Consider the following 17,029-nt stretch of genomic DNA (forward strand, 5'->3'; position numbering starts at 1 on the left):
AGACAGCAAGCTGAAGGAATCGCCTCCAAAAGTAAATAACAAATAAAAGTAGAAACCAAATGAATCTTAAATGTTCCGACAGTATTTGAAATTGCACGGCTATATAGTTCTGTACTATGTCAGCAGTCACCAACATTAACCCCTGTCAGTGCTGGCCAAGTGCCAATGTGTGTATGTAAATTGCCAGTTACAAATCACCAAGATTGCAGATTAAATCTCAGAGCAAAATTAATATTTGAGAATATTTTTATTAAATAGAAAACTTAAGCACCCAGTTCATTTACAGAATTTTCTGATGCGAATAAATGGCAAATTTATGTAATTTGCCCATAAACATCCACACTTTGCCCTTGAACAGTGTTATAGCTCGGGGCATCTCCCACCAGAACCTGCTGTTACAGGATCAACTACACTGTCATGGGATTAGTCAGAGTAGAACTCCTGCCGCGGCCTACTGAGGCAGTTTTGCTGGAGATCCAACGTTTTCTAGTTTTGCTCGCAGCTGGGGAAACGCCGCATTTGCTGCAGCCCAACAAGGTGGGGAGACTGACGAGCATCTCAGCAACTGCAGGCAATAACCATAGGAAAAGGATACTCGTTCAAGATTGAGGAAGTAGAACCAACGACCACAGAAAGGGAAAAAAAAGTTATGAAATTGTTTTTTTTTTTAATCAAGGAAATGATCCACATCTAAATGCATCTCCAGTGGCTGCAATTATTTGATAATTGGACACACCAATTGCTTTTGGTCAGGAAAGAAGAGGACTTCTGTCTTCTGTCCCTACATCCACTGTTTGTGTCGAGGTAAGTTGGATACCACCTTTTGACTACAAAGACAACAAGGTACATCATATATCTGATCTGTGGGACTGTGTTGGATTAATAAATAATCAGTATACCCCTCCATTGCAGATACATTGCTAACTAAAGCAGTATAATAATCAGTGTACTCATAAACCAGGAGCGATGGGATCAGATGCAAAGCGTTGCACTTATCCTGTGGTGATGTAACAGTCTTTTTTTTTAAACCACTGCCTGTGATTGGGATCTTCACACAGCACTGTGCTTGTCAACTCCAGGGATGGGGAAGAGCTCAATTCAGATGCTTGACCATGTAGGGGCCTTCCAATTCATAACCAATCTTCCGATAGTAGTTCCTCGTACCAACCCCTGGAACAGAAAGGAAACTGCATCAACAGATATTCATGAGAAGACATCTATCTGTCCACTGGCATGCAGGTGGCGGTAGACTGGCTGGTTCGTGGCTGACAACATTCAGCTAAAATGCTCATTCACCGTCTGGCCAGCCAGGATGGTTGAAAAGTTTGTGGGAAATGTTTACTTGCCAGGATGAAGTGGAGGAATATATTCCATGTTCAATAGCAATCCATCGATAACCAGTAGGTCTTGCTGCTGTACTTGCTTATAAAGATTGATACGTTTTTTAGGCTCACGGGCCGGAACCCTGAACCTGACACACAGCACAGCCAAGAATGAGGCATGAGATGTGTTTAAGAACTAACTTGTACTGAGGCCCATCCCATTTACGGTAAGGTTCCAGTCTTGTGAACTGTTCAGGTTATTGATCGTTCTCAAGCCAGAAATGTGATCGTGAACTGAGATCCCATATGGCAGAAGATGCCCTCAGCAACTTGCAAACACAGCCCATCAGTCTCCCAAATGCACAATGTGTGCAAGCAACACAAAGTGGGCGCTGGCAAGCTTGTGCACAAAATGTCTCCATGCATGGTGAGATGTTATTATACATCACTGACAACAGAGAAATGGCTATGCACGGTGCAGCAAGCAAATTATTTTTACAGAGTGGTGGGTACCTGGCATATGCCAGCAGGGATGGGTGGAGGCTGCTTTTAGATCAGCAGATGGATGTACAGGGAATGGAAGGCTATGGATCTTGTGCAGGCAGAGGAGATTAGTTGAACCTAGCATGTTTGCTACAGACATTGTGGGCTGAAGGGTCTGTTCTGGTGAGATACTATTCTACTTTTGAAATTCATGAGGTTGGAGTTTGAAAGGGAGAAACTGATGCTTAGCATGTTCAGATCCCTGGTTGAACCTGCACTAATTGCAGAGGTAAACACAATCAAGGGGGTTTGACAGAGCAATGGCATGGAATTTTATGGGGAAATCGGAGTCTGATCAAGTAGTGAAATAAGGAATTATTTTTACACAAGGCTGTAGAAATGTGGAACATGACCCCTTAAGGCTTTGTATGCTGAAGATAATGGGAACTTCCAAGACTTGTTTCTATAGTTAAGAATATGGAAAACAAGCAAATAAATGTAAGATATCGATCATCCACGGTATGACAGGACAAGCTCAAACAGCTGCATGCTCTGCTTCCTCAAGGACACATTCTTGCCACCACTGTCTCGTGCTGACCAAAGCAAGCACTAACCCCACCATTACACTGCCCAATGGAAGGGATCCTAAGAACAACATTACTCTGACAGCTTCTGCAGCCAGGAGTTACTGCCATCAGGAAAGTGGGTGTGGAACAATCACAGCATCATTAGAAGGGAAATAAAATAATCAATATTTGCAGACATCGATGTTTCACATAAACCATACAAAAACTATAGAGGCAGCAGTTAATCTTCAGAACTAGCGAATATTAGCATTACTGGAATCCTATTGACGCATGCACCCCACACTCCAGTAAGCACAAGAAATTCAGTCTCTAATGGAGGCAGCACATCAAACCAATCTGTACCAAGGTGTCTTTCAGTTTACAAAATGGACCTTTAAATTCTGGCCAGCAACAAAATATATTCCATGTTGGTTTAAATTACATTTTCCACAGAAATGCTCTTTCAAAAGATGGGTTGTCTTTTAGGATCAAAGTTTTTTTTTTTCTCACCACTGGATGTAAGGAAATCGCTATAATTGAGTTTGTGTTGTAGCAGCTCAGCTTTAGGAAGCTATTTGCTTGAGCCTATGAATGGACAAATTGTCACCCCATCATCCTCCTTCCCCCTCCTGCCAAAAAATAAAGGATTTGAATACAAAAATCAAAATGCATCTTTAAAGACATTTTTTTTTTTAAATTTGTCTGCCTCGAGGATCAAAAGATGGAAGAAAAGTAGATGCAGATCAAACTGTCACCTAATTAATTAGAACAGCCAAGATAAGTAGAAGGTTCTGCTTCTCTCTCCTATGTTACTTAATTTCTGTTCTTTGTTTTTCAGACTCCCTAGATACACTTGTCTTACTGACAGAGAGGTGCAGTTTGGATCACACTGATCTCGCTGCTTTTTGGATGAGCTCGATCTATCCCAATAATTAATTACAAACCCAATCCCACAATTTGTCATCAAACGATACTAACATATTTAGCACCAGATGCTAGACTGGCCTGGCATCTGGAATGCCACTCAATTAGGATGGCATGGTGGTGCAGTAGCCCCAGACCAGGCATCCGTGTTTGAATGGATAAAAAACATAGCAGCCAATTGTACCCTAGTTCTCTCAAACATCACTGTAGTACCAAACATATTAACGTTTAGTGGATAGTTTGATTAGACGCCAGGGATAAGCCTCTGATTGCCTTCAAAAAGTGACACTAAGAAATGGCAGTTAACATAACCTGTATTTAAGAAGGGAGAATAGAATATGTCCAAGGAGTTATGAACCCATCAGCAAGACATTGGTAGTAGATGATAATAGAATCCCACTGCACGAGAAAACAGAATCATATTGAAATACAAATGCCATAATGAATGAGTAGACATTGCAAAAGTAAAATTCTTGGTTAACCAACTTTGAGGTACAGAGTGTACAATGGCAATTCAGAAGATACAACTGATCCAGACTTTCACAAAAAACCTTTACACCCATAAGAGTAATTTATCAGCCAGGAGAATGCCGAGTCAGAGGATGGAGAGCAGAATGGATTGCAGGCTGGCTTCAGGACTGAATGCAGAGTGGGAGTGAAAAAATAACTCCACAGGATAGTCTGTGGGTGGTCAATGATTTAGACTCCAATCAAAAACACAATTTCAAAATTTGTGGAGGTCAATCTGGTCAGGATGCAGTAATGATAATTGTGAGGAGGATGGCAATGAGTCACAGCAGGACATAGATACATTTTCAGAATGGGCATATTGGCAAATGAAGTTCAGTAAAGGTTATGCAAGATGGTACATTTTTGCAGGAAGAATAGGCAGGTCACTTGGCAAGTAAAATCCAAGTGACATGGAGGAGCAATGGGAGCTGGGAGTGCACATATACTGATTTGTTGAGAGTGGTATCACAGTTCACCAAGGCCACTTAATAACACTAAATAAAGTACTGCTGTTTATTCCCAGAGGAACAGAATTGAAATATCTGTAGGTCATGCTAACATTTACCGAACCTTGGAGCAGGTGCAAAATGTAAATGGATGATTCTATAAAAGGGGAGGGATATAAATATCAGGAAAAATAGTAGGCTGGGTCTCTTTTCTCTTGAAGTTTTTACAATTCTGAACGTTTTTATTACAGTAGATGCAGTGACAGTGTCTCAACTTGTAAAGAAGAGCACAGTACAAGGAGGAAATATATATGACTAGACTAAGTGGGACCCGTTGGGTCCCCGAGGGGGGGAGCTTGGGCTGGTGGTTCAGTCACTCAAGCCTGTTGTGCTGGCAGCTCACTCACTCACGGCTGGTGGGCTGGCAGTTGACTCACATATTCCTTGAAATGCCACTTCAATCGGGGAGCAGGGCCACCAAATTCAAGTGCAGTTTCCTGCCACTTCAAGCAGGGTGCAGGGCCACTTCAAGCAGGGTGCAGGGCCACCAAAGACAGAGTTGTGACCTCTCCCTCTCGCATCTTGCAGAGACTGAGCCACACCCACACTTCCGTGTTTTATAGTCCCTCCCCCCACCAGAAGGGGCGGGCCTTCATGGCGTGATTGACAGGAGAGAGAATCTCAACATTTTTAAAACACTAATAGCTCTTATTTTTCATTGATGGAAAAAATCCTCAGCACCTGATGAGCAGAGAGGGACTGAGTAGGATGGCCAAATATCATAGCCGTATATGGTAGCGTTTTTCTAAAATCAATATACAGCGCAAAAAGGAAGTGGTCAAGATTATACTTTTAATTATATAGAAGGCAACACCATTTTTCAATAAGGCAACGCAACTTTTGCATTTTCAACCCAAAGGCAACATTAGCACTTTCAACCCAAAGGCAACTTTTGCATTTTCAATCCAAAGGCAACTTTTGCATTTTCAAACCAAAACACTTTTGCATTTTCAAACTACATTTTCAAACCACATTAAGGGCCCTCACAGGTCAGTAACACCACTCACAGTTTAGTAGACATGTGTTCAGTATTAGTCACAGCTCAGACTGAGAGTCACGACCTCTCGCTCCCCCATCTTGCAGAGAACTGAGGCACCCCCACACTTCCGTTTTTTATAGTCCCTCTGGAAGGGGCGTGGCCTTCATGACGTGATTGACAGGATTTTTTAAACATTAATAAGTCTTTTATTTTTCATCAATGGAAAAAATCCTCTTGTACTGCCCAGCGGAAGGGGACTCTGAATAGGATGGCCAAAAATCGCAGCCGTAAGTGGTAGCGTTTTTTTCTAAAATCAAATGCAGTGCAACAGGAAGTGGTCAAGATCAGAGTTTTAATTATATAGATGATATTAAACTTATTTACCCAGAGTGATGAGATTGTTAAACTCTGGCAGTTGTTGAAGTGAATAGCAAGGATGCTTTTTGTGGAAGGATGGATGAACCCATGGAGGAGAGAGGAATAGTGTTACCCTGCTAGATTTAGATGTGGAAAAAGGGATGGGCTTGACAAGCATAAGACGGAAGAACTTGCTTCCATACCATATCTATATATATATAAAACTCAAATCTGTCCGTCCGCCTGCAGTACGGATCCCTTCCTGCCTTTTGATTCGTTGACGGCTGCTCCTTCCTCAGCTTCCAACACACTTCGAAACAATGTTGCAAGACAGGAACACTGAACTTTTCACTGCTGCAGCAGGCAGGGATTTTTTTTTTAAAGAGGCAGGGCAGTGCTGGAATCTTACTTTTGAGAACGGCTTCAGTTCCATTGGAGGAGACGGGTGCATGGTGGAATATTAGGTTGGGGGATCACACCATTGGGGGAGCAGACCCAACGGGTCTGCACTTGGTCTAGTATTCTATAAAACCCTTTTAGATGATGGCATCCATTTTGTTTTATGTGCAGTTTGGACCACAATTGAATAACTAATTTGAAAGACCCTACCTCGGACGTGCAACGGTGCTTCTGTTCTGCAATTATGTCAACCTAGATTTTTGACACAGATGTCCGTGGAATGGTGATTTCCATAATTCTTTACAATAATTAAATTTCAGCTCATCAAGTCTATGCTGGCTTGGAGCAATGCCATTCCCAGTAACCTATCCTCCATATTCCTACAAACACCTCCTCTACACACCCCAGAGGTTCTACCCCTCATATGCCCACCCACAGCAACGTAAAGTGGTCAAAGTAACCTACTAGCTGTCACATCGTTGGGATGTGAGAGGACACTGGAGCACCCAGAAGGAATACATTTGTTCACAGGGAGAATACGCAAACACTGCACACACTATGTGAGGTTAAAATTGAGGCAGCAGCTCTACTGTCTGTGCTACTGGGCAGCCTACAAACCTCTGATGCAGAAATGCAACCAAGTCAGTCACAGTTGATACAGAGGCATCAGAGATGAGGGACAATGTGAACAGAAGCGAGGCATTTATTCAAAACCGATGTAGACTCAATAAATTTTAAATAGCATTTTTGGTGTATATTTGTTATTCATCCAGTTCTCTCGTGGATATTAATCTTTGAAGGGGATAATTTGAGAGGACTATGGGAAATGAGCCGACTAAAACATGGTTAGCTCTAGCAAAGAGGTAACCAGGCACTTGGGCAAATCGGCCTCTCTGTGCTTCGAGAGAGATAATTTAAAAACCACAAGAAAATTAGCAAATAGTTTGCCAAAAAGTTATATCAGGTTCAATAATTTCCACGCTGACAAGTAATGTTGATTCAGTTGATACTCCAAGCATCGTGAATTCTAGCACTGTCATTGTGCTTTCTGTGCAGAAAGACTTCAGTAGAGGTTAGAGAATGGATGCAGAATCAAGCAGGGAATTTATATCACAGGATCATTAATCATTGCAATTGTAACAGCTGTCAGCCCTTATCTTGTAATTACACAAACAGTTCTCTTAGTCACAAGGACCTTCTTAACCCAAGTGTTAGAGTATATCGTCATACACTGATTCATTATTTAAATTTTCTCCAGTTGATAGGCAGTTGTGGGGAAAAGTAGTGGAGAGCAATCCAGATAACATTCAACCTGTTATAATGCGGCTTCAGGCTTCCAACGTACATCTGCAAGTGCAGTAACTGGAGCTCACTGTGTACACTAAGATGCAATATTCTGTGTTGGAATTGCCTGCTGCACAATTGCATTCCTGGTCAGTTTAAAATCATTTACATCTTAGCTTCAATCTTCTAAAGTTTCACTTCAGTCGCTGAAGCCAGACTAATTCTGATACAGTTCATTAGCTGTGGATGCATTCTGGATGCGGGGAAATAGGGTCAATGCATTGAAAAAGATTATGGTTCTGTAGTTTAAAGAGAAAAGAAAGATGTATATCTAAGAAGAGGGTGGAGGTTTTTAAAGTCGTTTTCAAGATCTGGATGTCTTTGGCAAGGCCAGCATTGATTGCCTGTTCCTTATTGCCCTTGAAGGCAGTGAGGAGCTGCCTCCCTGAACTGTTGTACCGTTCAAGATACCTGCACAGTGCTAATGGGGAGGTTAGATCCAGCAATAACGAAGGACTGGACTTTGTATTTCCTCACTGAACATGAAACTTCAAAGGAAATTACAGGTGATGGTGTTCCTTACCCTTGTTGGTAGAAGCCATTGGTTTAGGAAGGGCTGTTGAAATACTTGGGCGAGTATGTGCAATGCATTTTGTAAATGGTAAATACTGCAACCATTCATGGAGCGAACAGCTATTTAGGATAGTTATTGAAGTTAGTGCAATGGAGATAGTTAATGATAGTGCAATGGGGCTGCCGTGTGCTCGATGTACTACGTGCAAAGAGTATCAAGCTCTTAGTTTGAGTCTTGTAGATTGGGGAATTACTTTGTGGTGCTAAGTGACTCCCTGCCATGAAATGCATTGACAGAAAGACAATAGGACACTGGTTGTACAGGGAGAATACAGAAGTACCTCAGGCAACTGTTTGCAGATATAAAAGTAGTAAAAAATAAACAACAACTTGCATTTATATCTGAAGAAAGGTCTCGACCCGATACATCACCCGTTTTCACCCAACAATCAGCTATCAATGTGCCCCAGCTATGCCTGCCTCTTTGTAGGGTATGTCGAACAATCCTTGTTCGAGACGTACCAGGGCCCCATCCCCGACCTCTACCTCCGCTAAATCGACGATTGCATTGGTGCTACCTCCTGAACCCACACACAACTGACTGACTTCATCCACTTCACCACCAACTTCCATCCGGCACTCAAATACACCTGGACCATTTGAAATTTTAAACATAGAAGGTCATAAGATCAGAAGAAATAGGAAGAGTAAGCCATCTGGTCCATCAAGAACTCTGCCAGTCAAAGAGATCATGGGTGAACTTCCACATCACTCCACTTTCCTGCCCAATCTTCATATCCTGCCATTCCCCTGGTGTCCGTAATTATTGATTCCAGCTTCAAATACGCAACCACAATCATTTACAGTCTTCAGGAATAGAGAATGCCAAATAATGACTAAGAAGTGAAGAAGCAAATCTTTTTTATGCTGTGGTTACACCCCAAGTTCTAGACTATTCAGGCAGGGAAAAACCTTCTAGTATTCTCTCTGCCAAGCTCTTTAGGAACTTTTTTCTCATTATAGAAATGTAGCTATACCTGCAGGGCATTTGCACCAGGATCTATTTGTGCTCCTTCCATATTTTCACATGAACTACAGATTGAGCACTCTAACGACTTGACCAAATTTATCCTTCTGTAAAGCGTGATTTACGTTACTATTGTTTAAAGCTGATCTGTAGATTGTAACCACAAATATTATTTACACTGGATGTTGCCAGCGTCATCCCCCTTGAGAGGCCTCTAGCTAAATTTGAAAGATTTGTGTGGGGGTGCCAATTCAGAGGGCAGTTAATACAAATTTGACTGCAATTCACCCAAGGTCAACTAACCTAACACCCACTGGAGGTCAAATAGTGGTTATTCTTGGTTAAATAGCTTAGTTCCAAACTCCATCAGCGGTTCTCATTCTGTTGTTTGTTCATTTTGTAAATGAAAGATAGTTTCTACATTGCGGCCAAACCTTAAACCAAGTATTTTATGAAGAGGGCACCAAGTTGTAGCAGTATCACTGGCTGACCTTCTCAACTGCTTTTTAAATGTGCTTACAATAGAAAATTATTTTCTGTCCCATTTTCAAAGAGAAAGAATGGATATGTAAGATTTTTCTCTTTCAACCCCATTTTCTCCCCCGTAACATTTGACACCCTTACTAATCAAGAACCTGTCAAATGCCGCTTTAAAATGCACAATGACTTGGCCTCCATGGCCAAAGGAATTCTTCCTCATCTCCACTCAAGAGGTATGTCCCCAACAACCTTCACCATCTTCTGGAGATACACTGTAGAAAGCATTTTATCGGGATGATTACAGTTCGGTTTGGGAACAGCTACATCCAAGACCGCAAGAAATTGCAGCCCAGACCATCACACAAACCAACCTCCCTTCCATTGACTCCATTTATATCTCATGCTGCCTCGGCAAGGCCAGCAGCATTATCAAGGACAAATCGCACCCTGGCCACTCCCTCTTCTCTCCTTTCCCATCGGGCAAAAGGTATAGAAATATGAAAACGCACGCCTCCATATTTAGGTACAGTTTATTCCCAGCTGTTATCAGGCAACTGAACCGTCCTACCATAACTAGAGAGCAGTGCTGAACTACTATCAACCTCATCGGGGAGCCTCGGGCTATCTTTGATCGGAACTTACTGGCTTTACCTTGCACCAAACGTTATTCCCTTATGTATCTGTACACTGCGAATGCCTCAATTGTAATCATGTATTGTCTTTCCGCTGGCTGGTTAGCAAACAGCAAAAGCCTTTCACAGTACCTTGGTACACATGACAATATACTATACTGAAAACTAAACTGAACTGAAACTGCTTTCCTTGATACCAAAGAAAGACATAAAATGCTGGAGTAACTCTGCGGGACAGGCAGCATTCTCTGGATAGAAGGAATGGGTGACTTTTCGAGTCGAGACCCGTCTTCAGACTCAATACCACATCTGCTGCCACTTTGCCTTCTGCATCTTCCCAACGTAAGAGGATTCCCCTCTTTTGGTGGCCACAAGCAGCAAGGTATAAATAGGGACACACTTTACCATTATAGTCTGATAGTGAGATTTCTCAGCTGTTTGCACCGTCTACATTTGAGGATCAGTAACAACCTAACCAGGAACCAGTGTGGTTTTCTGTTGAAGTGCAGGTTTCTAAATGTGTCCATTGATCCATCCCAAAATTGGAGGCATGTTTTTACTACTTTGTTACACTTAATATTATTGAGATAGGGTGAGGAGTCATACAACACAGAAATAGGCCCTTCGGCCCAACCGGCCTCCTCTGCACGAGTCCCACCTGCCTGGGTTTGGCCCATATCTTAAACCTTTTATATCCATGTACCTGTCCAAATGTCTTAAATATTAAAGTAGCTGCCTAAACTGTGGCAGCTCGTTCCATTTTCCCACCACCCTGTGTGAAAAAGTTGCCCCACAGGTTCCTATAAAATATTTCCCCTCTCGCCTTAAACCTAGGTCCTCTGGTTCTTGATTCCCCTACGCTGGGTAAAAGACTATGCATTCACCCTATCTATACCCCTCACGATTTTATACACCTCTATAAGGTTACACCTCAGGCTCCTGCTCTCCAAGGAATAAAGTCCTAGCTTGTAAAACCTCTCTCTAATCAGGAAATCAGGTAGTGAGATAATGGGAGTGAAATCAAGAAAGACTTTGTGTTACATGAAGTAGAAGAAAAGGGGCATCCCCCCCCCCCCCCCCCCCCCCCCCCCCCCCCCCCCATAGTCTGCAAAGATTGCAGATCTATGAAACATTTCAAGACTGAGATTGATAGATATTTATTCAGCATGTAATCTACCATGATCTGAAGAAGGGTCCTGATCTCTGAAACATTGTCTATCTATTCCCTCTACAGATGCTGCCTGAACCACTAAATTACTCCAGCACTGTGTTTAACTAAATGGTTGGTAAGTTGTTGGCTCACTTTACTTTAGAATTACAGCACAGAAACAGGCCCCTCAGCCTATTGAGTCCACGCCGACCAGCGATCATCCCATACACTGGCACTATGCTACACACTAGGGACAATTTACATTTTTTGCCAGAGCCAATCAACCTACAAACCTGTATGCCTTTGGGACTTAGGTGGAAACTGGAGCAGCGAGGAAAACCCATGTGGTCACAGGGAGAACGTACAAACTTTGCACAGAAAACACCCGTAGTCAGGATCGAACCCGGGTCTCTGGCGCAGTAAGGCAACAACAACTACAGCTGCACCATCCCAACTCCTGTGTTCTTATTTTACACACACAATACAATATTTAAAACAAACTGTCTCTCCAGGTTGTTAAGGGGTCATGTTTCTTTGTAATTAAAGATAATTTGATTTGAAAGGCAGTTTACTAAATTGATCAATGTTACTGCTTGTAATTATCCTTTACTTGATTTAGAAAGAATCTAGCCTAGAGATTATATACATGGTTGAAATTTCAAACACCCCCGTTTAACAGATGCTCAATGAGTTTACAGTTGTTGCCCAGAAAATTGAACTAGAGCTACAGGCAATTTACCAAAATACTGAAATAACAAGCAAGCCAGCTCATTTATTAACTCAGGAGTACATCGCTGTTTTTTAACTGCAGGCAATACTTGCTGATCAGTGTGTCAGGTGTGGACAAAAAAAAAAAAAATCGCACTTCATGATCTCCAGTAATAACCTAACGCCTACAACTAATCACTTTGTGCAATCTAGATCCACACACTGATTTATAAGAAGCATGACAGGATTAACTGGAGGGCTCAGGCACAATTTATCAGGTTCAAGGATTGCTGATTCAATGAAGTATGGTGTTAGAAACCTCATGTAGAGCATCATTCATGGTGAAAGCTTTCACTTAACCCTTTAAACAACTTGCTGCATCTGTTTACATCCAAGCCAGCAGCAAGGCTCAGAGAGCTTGTTTCCTGGCTGTTTGACCAACTAATTTATTTTACATGTTCATTGATTATTGCCAGAACAAAGCAATACACAATTAAGCTTACAGCTCTTGCCAAACGAATAACGATTCACGCTCAGATTACACATTTACCATTATTGCCTCCAAGAAGGCTCTGCAGAGAGTAGTGCGTTCGGCCGAACGTACTATGGGAACTTCACTTGCCCCCCTGCAGGAACTATACATCAGGAGGTGCAACTCCAGAGCCAACAATATCATGAGAGACCCCTGCAACGGACTGTTTCAGTTGCTACGGTCAGGCAAACGCCTCAGTTGCCATACAGTGAGAACGGAGAGGTTGAGAAGGAGTTTCTTCCCAGAGGCCATTCGGACTGTAAATGCCTATCTCACCAGGGACTAACTCTACTGAACGTTTTTCCTTCCATTATTTATTATGTAAAAGAATATGTGTGTTATGATTGTGTTTATAGTTTGTTTGGTTGTCTTTTGCACAAAAGTCCGCGAGCATTGCCATTTTCATTTCACTGCACATCTCATATGTGTATGTGACAAATAAACTTGACTTGACTTGACTTGACACACTTCACTGTGGTCAACAATTGTATGCACAAGATAAATGTTACGCTTTGTTTCGGGGGCAAGATTCCAAACCAAATCTAGGTTGGAATGAGAAAAATAAATTTACACATAGCACAAAATAAATCAATTCAAATGAAGTTCCATTGCAACAAAACTATAATGGAGCAATGAGGAATGTTTTTTTTTACTGCATAAAGTTGAGACCAATTGGAGGAAGTGTGCGAAAATTACATAACAATTGCTCTACATAGCTGAGGTTGAGCGAAAAATGCGCAAACGTTTTCTCCTCAAGCTGCCAAATCACTTTAAGATTTGCCAAAATTGGTGGTTTCGGTCAGATTAGTCAATTTCCTAATTAAAGATGGAGTGAAAATGGCAATGAAAGCAAAGTGAAAAGAGACAGAGAATGGGGCTGTGTTTATGATAATATTAGACAATTTATGTGGGAAAGATGGTTCTCGACTTGAATCTAGTTGCTGACAGACGATAACAAGAAATACATTTAACAAGAAATATCTTCTGCAAGTGACCCATCTTTTGGCTCAAAAGGTTTTCCAATTACGATGCACCACCCTGGCCTTCCTACCACACTTCATCCACTGTTCTCTCTCACAAACTTATCCATTAATGCACCTATGATGGCAGTTTTATTACTCTCATTAACACAGCCACCTCATCTCAGGAATCCATCAAATGAGCTTTTGCTGCACTTCACATTTCTCCACTTCGCTTTGACTTCTTCATTGATAGACAAGGTCTAAAAAAATGAATCCTGAACATCTAAGAGAACAGCGTTTAAAAAACATAATTTCCTTCTCAAATGCAGTTTATATCCAACCAAGCAATCAATAGATGCATTTTCAGTGTCTGACTTGCCCATAGCTAGTGATAAACAGCAATTGATGGTGATCTTATTTTGGATGAAAATCAATTGTTTAGTCTTCCTGCCTGCATCTGAATTTAATGAGGAATAATCAACTGTTCATTCAGCAACTGTTATCAGCTCATTTAATTGTGCATTGGGTTCCTCTTTACCTGGTTTATGCCTCTTCATTTCAAAAAATGAACAGAATGAATCAACATTCTCTCCTATTTAATTTATTTGCCGTAAGGTATTTTATATACACAACTTTTATATATACAAACCAAAGATTGAGTTGCTGGAGAAACTGAGCACATCAGGCAGGATCTGTTCATGGAAAGTTCAGATGAAGCCTCGTGACCTGAAACATCAACTGTCCATTTCCCTCCACACTTCCTGCTTGACCTGCTGGGTTCCTCCAGCAACTTCTTTTTTTGCTCCATTCCAGCAACTTCAGTCTCGTGTTTCCATACGTCCTTAAAACTACTCATTAATGGGTTTTTATCCTATTAAAGGATATTATATACATTTTGGTTTCACCGTAGAAATTACAGCTGTGTTTATACAGTCCCCCCCACTTCAGGGCACCATAATGTTTGGGACACATGGCTTCACAGTGTGTTTAAATTCCTTCTTAATGCAGGTATAAGAGAGCTCTCAGCACCTAATCTTCCCACCAGTCTTTCCATCGCCTTTGGAAACTTTTATTGCTGTTTATCAACATGAGGACAAAAGTTGTGGCAATGAAAGTCAAAGAAGCCATTATGGGAATGAGAAACAAGAATAAAACTGTTAGAGAAATCAGCCAAACATTAGGCTTACCAAAACCAACTGTTTAAGAAGAAAGAGAGCACTGCTGAGCTTATTAATCGCAAAGGGACTGGCAGGCCAAGGAAGACCTCCACAGCTGATGACAGAAGAATTCTCTCTATAATAAATCCACGAACACCTGTCCTACAGACCAGAAACACTTTTCAGGAGTCAGGCAAGGATTTGTCAATGACCACTGTCTGCAGAAGACTTCATGAACAGAAATACAGAGGCCCTACTGCAAGATGCAAACCACTGGTTAGCCGCAAAATAGGATGGACAGATTACAGTTTCCCAAGAAGAACCTAAAAGAACCACAGTTCTAGAGAAAGGTCTTGTGGACAGATGAGACGAAGCTTAACTCATATCAGAGGGGGGGGGGAGGGGGGGGGGGGCGTGTGTAGAGAGATAAGGCAGCCTGAGGAAAGGCTCGCCTGTCAATTTCCCTCCGTAGATGCTGCCTGGCCCGTGGATTTCCTCCAGTTAGAAACTGCTTTCAGACAAAAAGAGACACAAACTGCTGGAGTACAATAGCTCAGCAAGTGAGGCACTTGGACACTCAAAAATGAAAAAGAATAAAAATGTGATTATTTCACCTCCCTTCAACTATTTTGTGTTTCAGCATGAGAGGGATTATAACATTAGAGACATTCCTCTTGTAGTGATGTGTTAATGAAGAGTTGCAGACATCAATCTGATAGTAAAAAATATATTTATTTAACCTCACCTTATGTCCTTTCTGTCAAGCTTCCGGGTTTACCGTTCGCAGGAGTTCCCACGGTACTCGTAAGAGTCATTACGGATATCGCACTGGCATCTGCACTCATACAATGTTGCAACACTGCTCAAGACACTCTTGGAGAAATTCAAAAATGTTTGAATTTTCTCCCGACCTTACCAAGTCACCCGACTGCCTGCCGTCAGCGCCACGGAGGTCCTCGGTGGTCCACGAATGCCGTACTGCTATCGCAGAAGGTTCCCACGATGTTAAACTCTTGTTAGGTCTTGCTTCAGGTCGCACCGTGAGAAAGCCCTTTATGGAGGAGAGAAGGAACTGCGCAAGATCTAAACCATACCACCTCATCTGTGAAACACGGTGGTGGGGGTGATATGACCTGGGCATGTATGGCTGCTGAAGGTACTGGCCGATTTATCTTCATTGAAGATACAACTGCTGATGGTAGTAGGATAATGAATTCTAAAGTGTGCAGACACATCCTATCTGCTCAAGTTCAAACAAATACCTCAAAACTTATTGGACGGCAGTTCATTCTACAGCAAGACAATACTCCCAAGCATACTGCTAAAGCAACAAAGACGTTTTTCAAAGTTAAAAAATGGTCTATTCTTGAGTGGCCAAGTCAATCACCCGATCTGAAACCAATTGAGCATGCCTTTTATATGCTGAAGAGAAAACTGAAGCCCTAAAAACGACTGCTCATTCTTCAGGGAACGGGGGTTCCCGTCCCCCACTATAGATGAGGCTCTCATCAGGGTTTCTTCAATACCCTGTAACATTGCTCTCTCTCCCCATCCCCCCACTCGGAACAAGGGCAGAGTCCCCTTCGTCCTCACCTCCCACCCTACTAGCTGTCACATACAACAAATAGTCCTCCATAATTTACGCCACTTCCAACGTGACCCCCACCACTCGCCACATCTTCCCAACTCCGCCCCCCCCCCCTCCCCCCGTCTGCTTTCCACAAAGACCGCTTCCTCCGTAACTCCCTGGTCAATTCTTCCCTTCCCACCTGTACCACCAGGTAGCCCTTACTGTCTCCTCCCCTTCTCAGCTTTCCCTCAGCCCTCTGGCTACTCCTCTTCCTTTCTTCTTCCCGTCCCCCCACCCTACATCAGTCTGAAGAAGGGTTTTGGCCCGAAACGTTGCCTATTTCCTTCGCTCCATAGATGCTGCCGCACCCGCTGAGTTTCTCCAGCACTTTTGTTTACCCCAAAACAAGCACAAGCTAAAGATGGCTGCAATACAGGCCTGGCAGAGCATCACCAAAGAAGACGCCCAGCAACTGGTGATGTCCATGAATCTCAGACTTTAAGCAGTCATTGCATGCAAACGATATGCAACAAAATACTAAACATGACTACTTTCATTTACATGACATTGGTGTGTCCCAAACATGATAGTGCCCTGAAATGGGGGGGACTATGTATAAACACTGCTGCAATTTCTACATGGTGAAACCAAAATGTATAAACGTGGCCTTTATTAAATAATAATAATAATAAATGTTATTACGGACTCGAGGTCCAGACAAGGGGATTAAAATCTGACAATGTGCGCTTTAACCACATGTGATTTTTTTTCTATTACAAATCTCAAATTGTGGAGTAAAGTGGGAAATAAATAAATGATGAGTCTTTGTCCCAAACATTATGGAGGGCACAGTACTCTCAATCACACCGTCAGGGCACAACGAGCTTAGAAATCTGCAAGCTTCATTC

General features: G+C 42.2%; 1 protein-coding gene across 1 annotated transcript in view; it reads right to left on the reverse strand.

Moving 5' to 3' along the window:
• Positions 1-228: 228 nt before the first annotated feature.
• elp3 (elongator acetyltransferase complex subunit 3) overlaps positions 229-17,029 on the reverse strand; it is a 79,847-nt gene continuing 63,046 nt past the window's right edge. Inside the window, exon 15 of the mRNA XM_055635209.1 lies at positions 229-1,170. Within this exon, the coding sequence (XP_055491184.1) occupies positions 1,094-1,170 (77 nt within the window). The 3' untranslated portion in view covers positions 229-1,093. The remainder of the gene's footprint in view (positions 1,171-17,029) is intronic.

The sequence above is a fragment of the Leucoraja erinacea genome, chromosome 5 (assembly GCF_028641065.1).
Source record: "Leucoraja erinacea ecotype New England chromosome 5, Leri_hhj_1, whole genome shotgun sequence".
In the NCBI taxonomy this organism is placed as follows: domain Eukaryota; kingdom Metazoa; phylum Chordata; class Chondrichthyes; order Rajiformes; family Rajidae; genus Leucoraja; species Leucoraja erinaceus.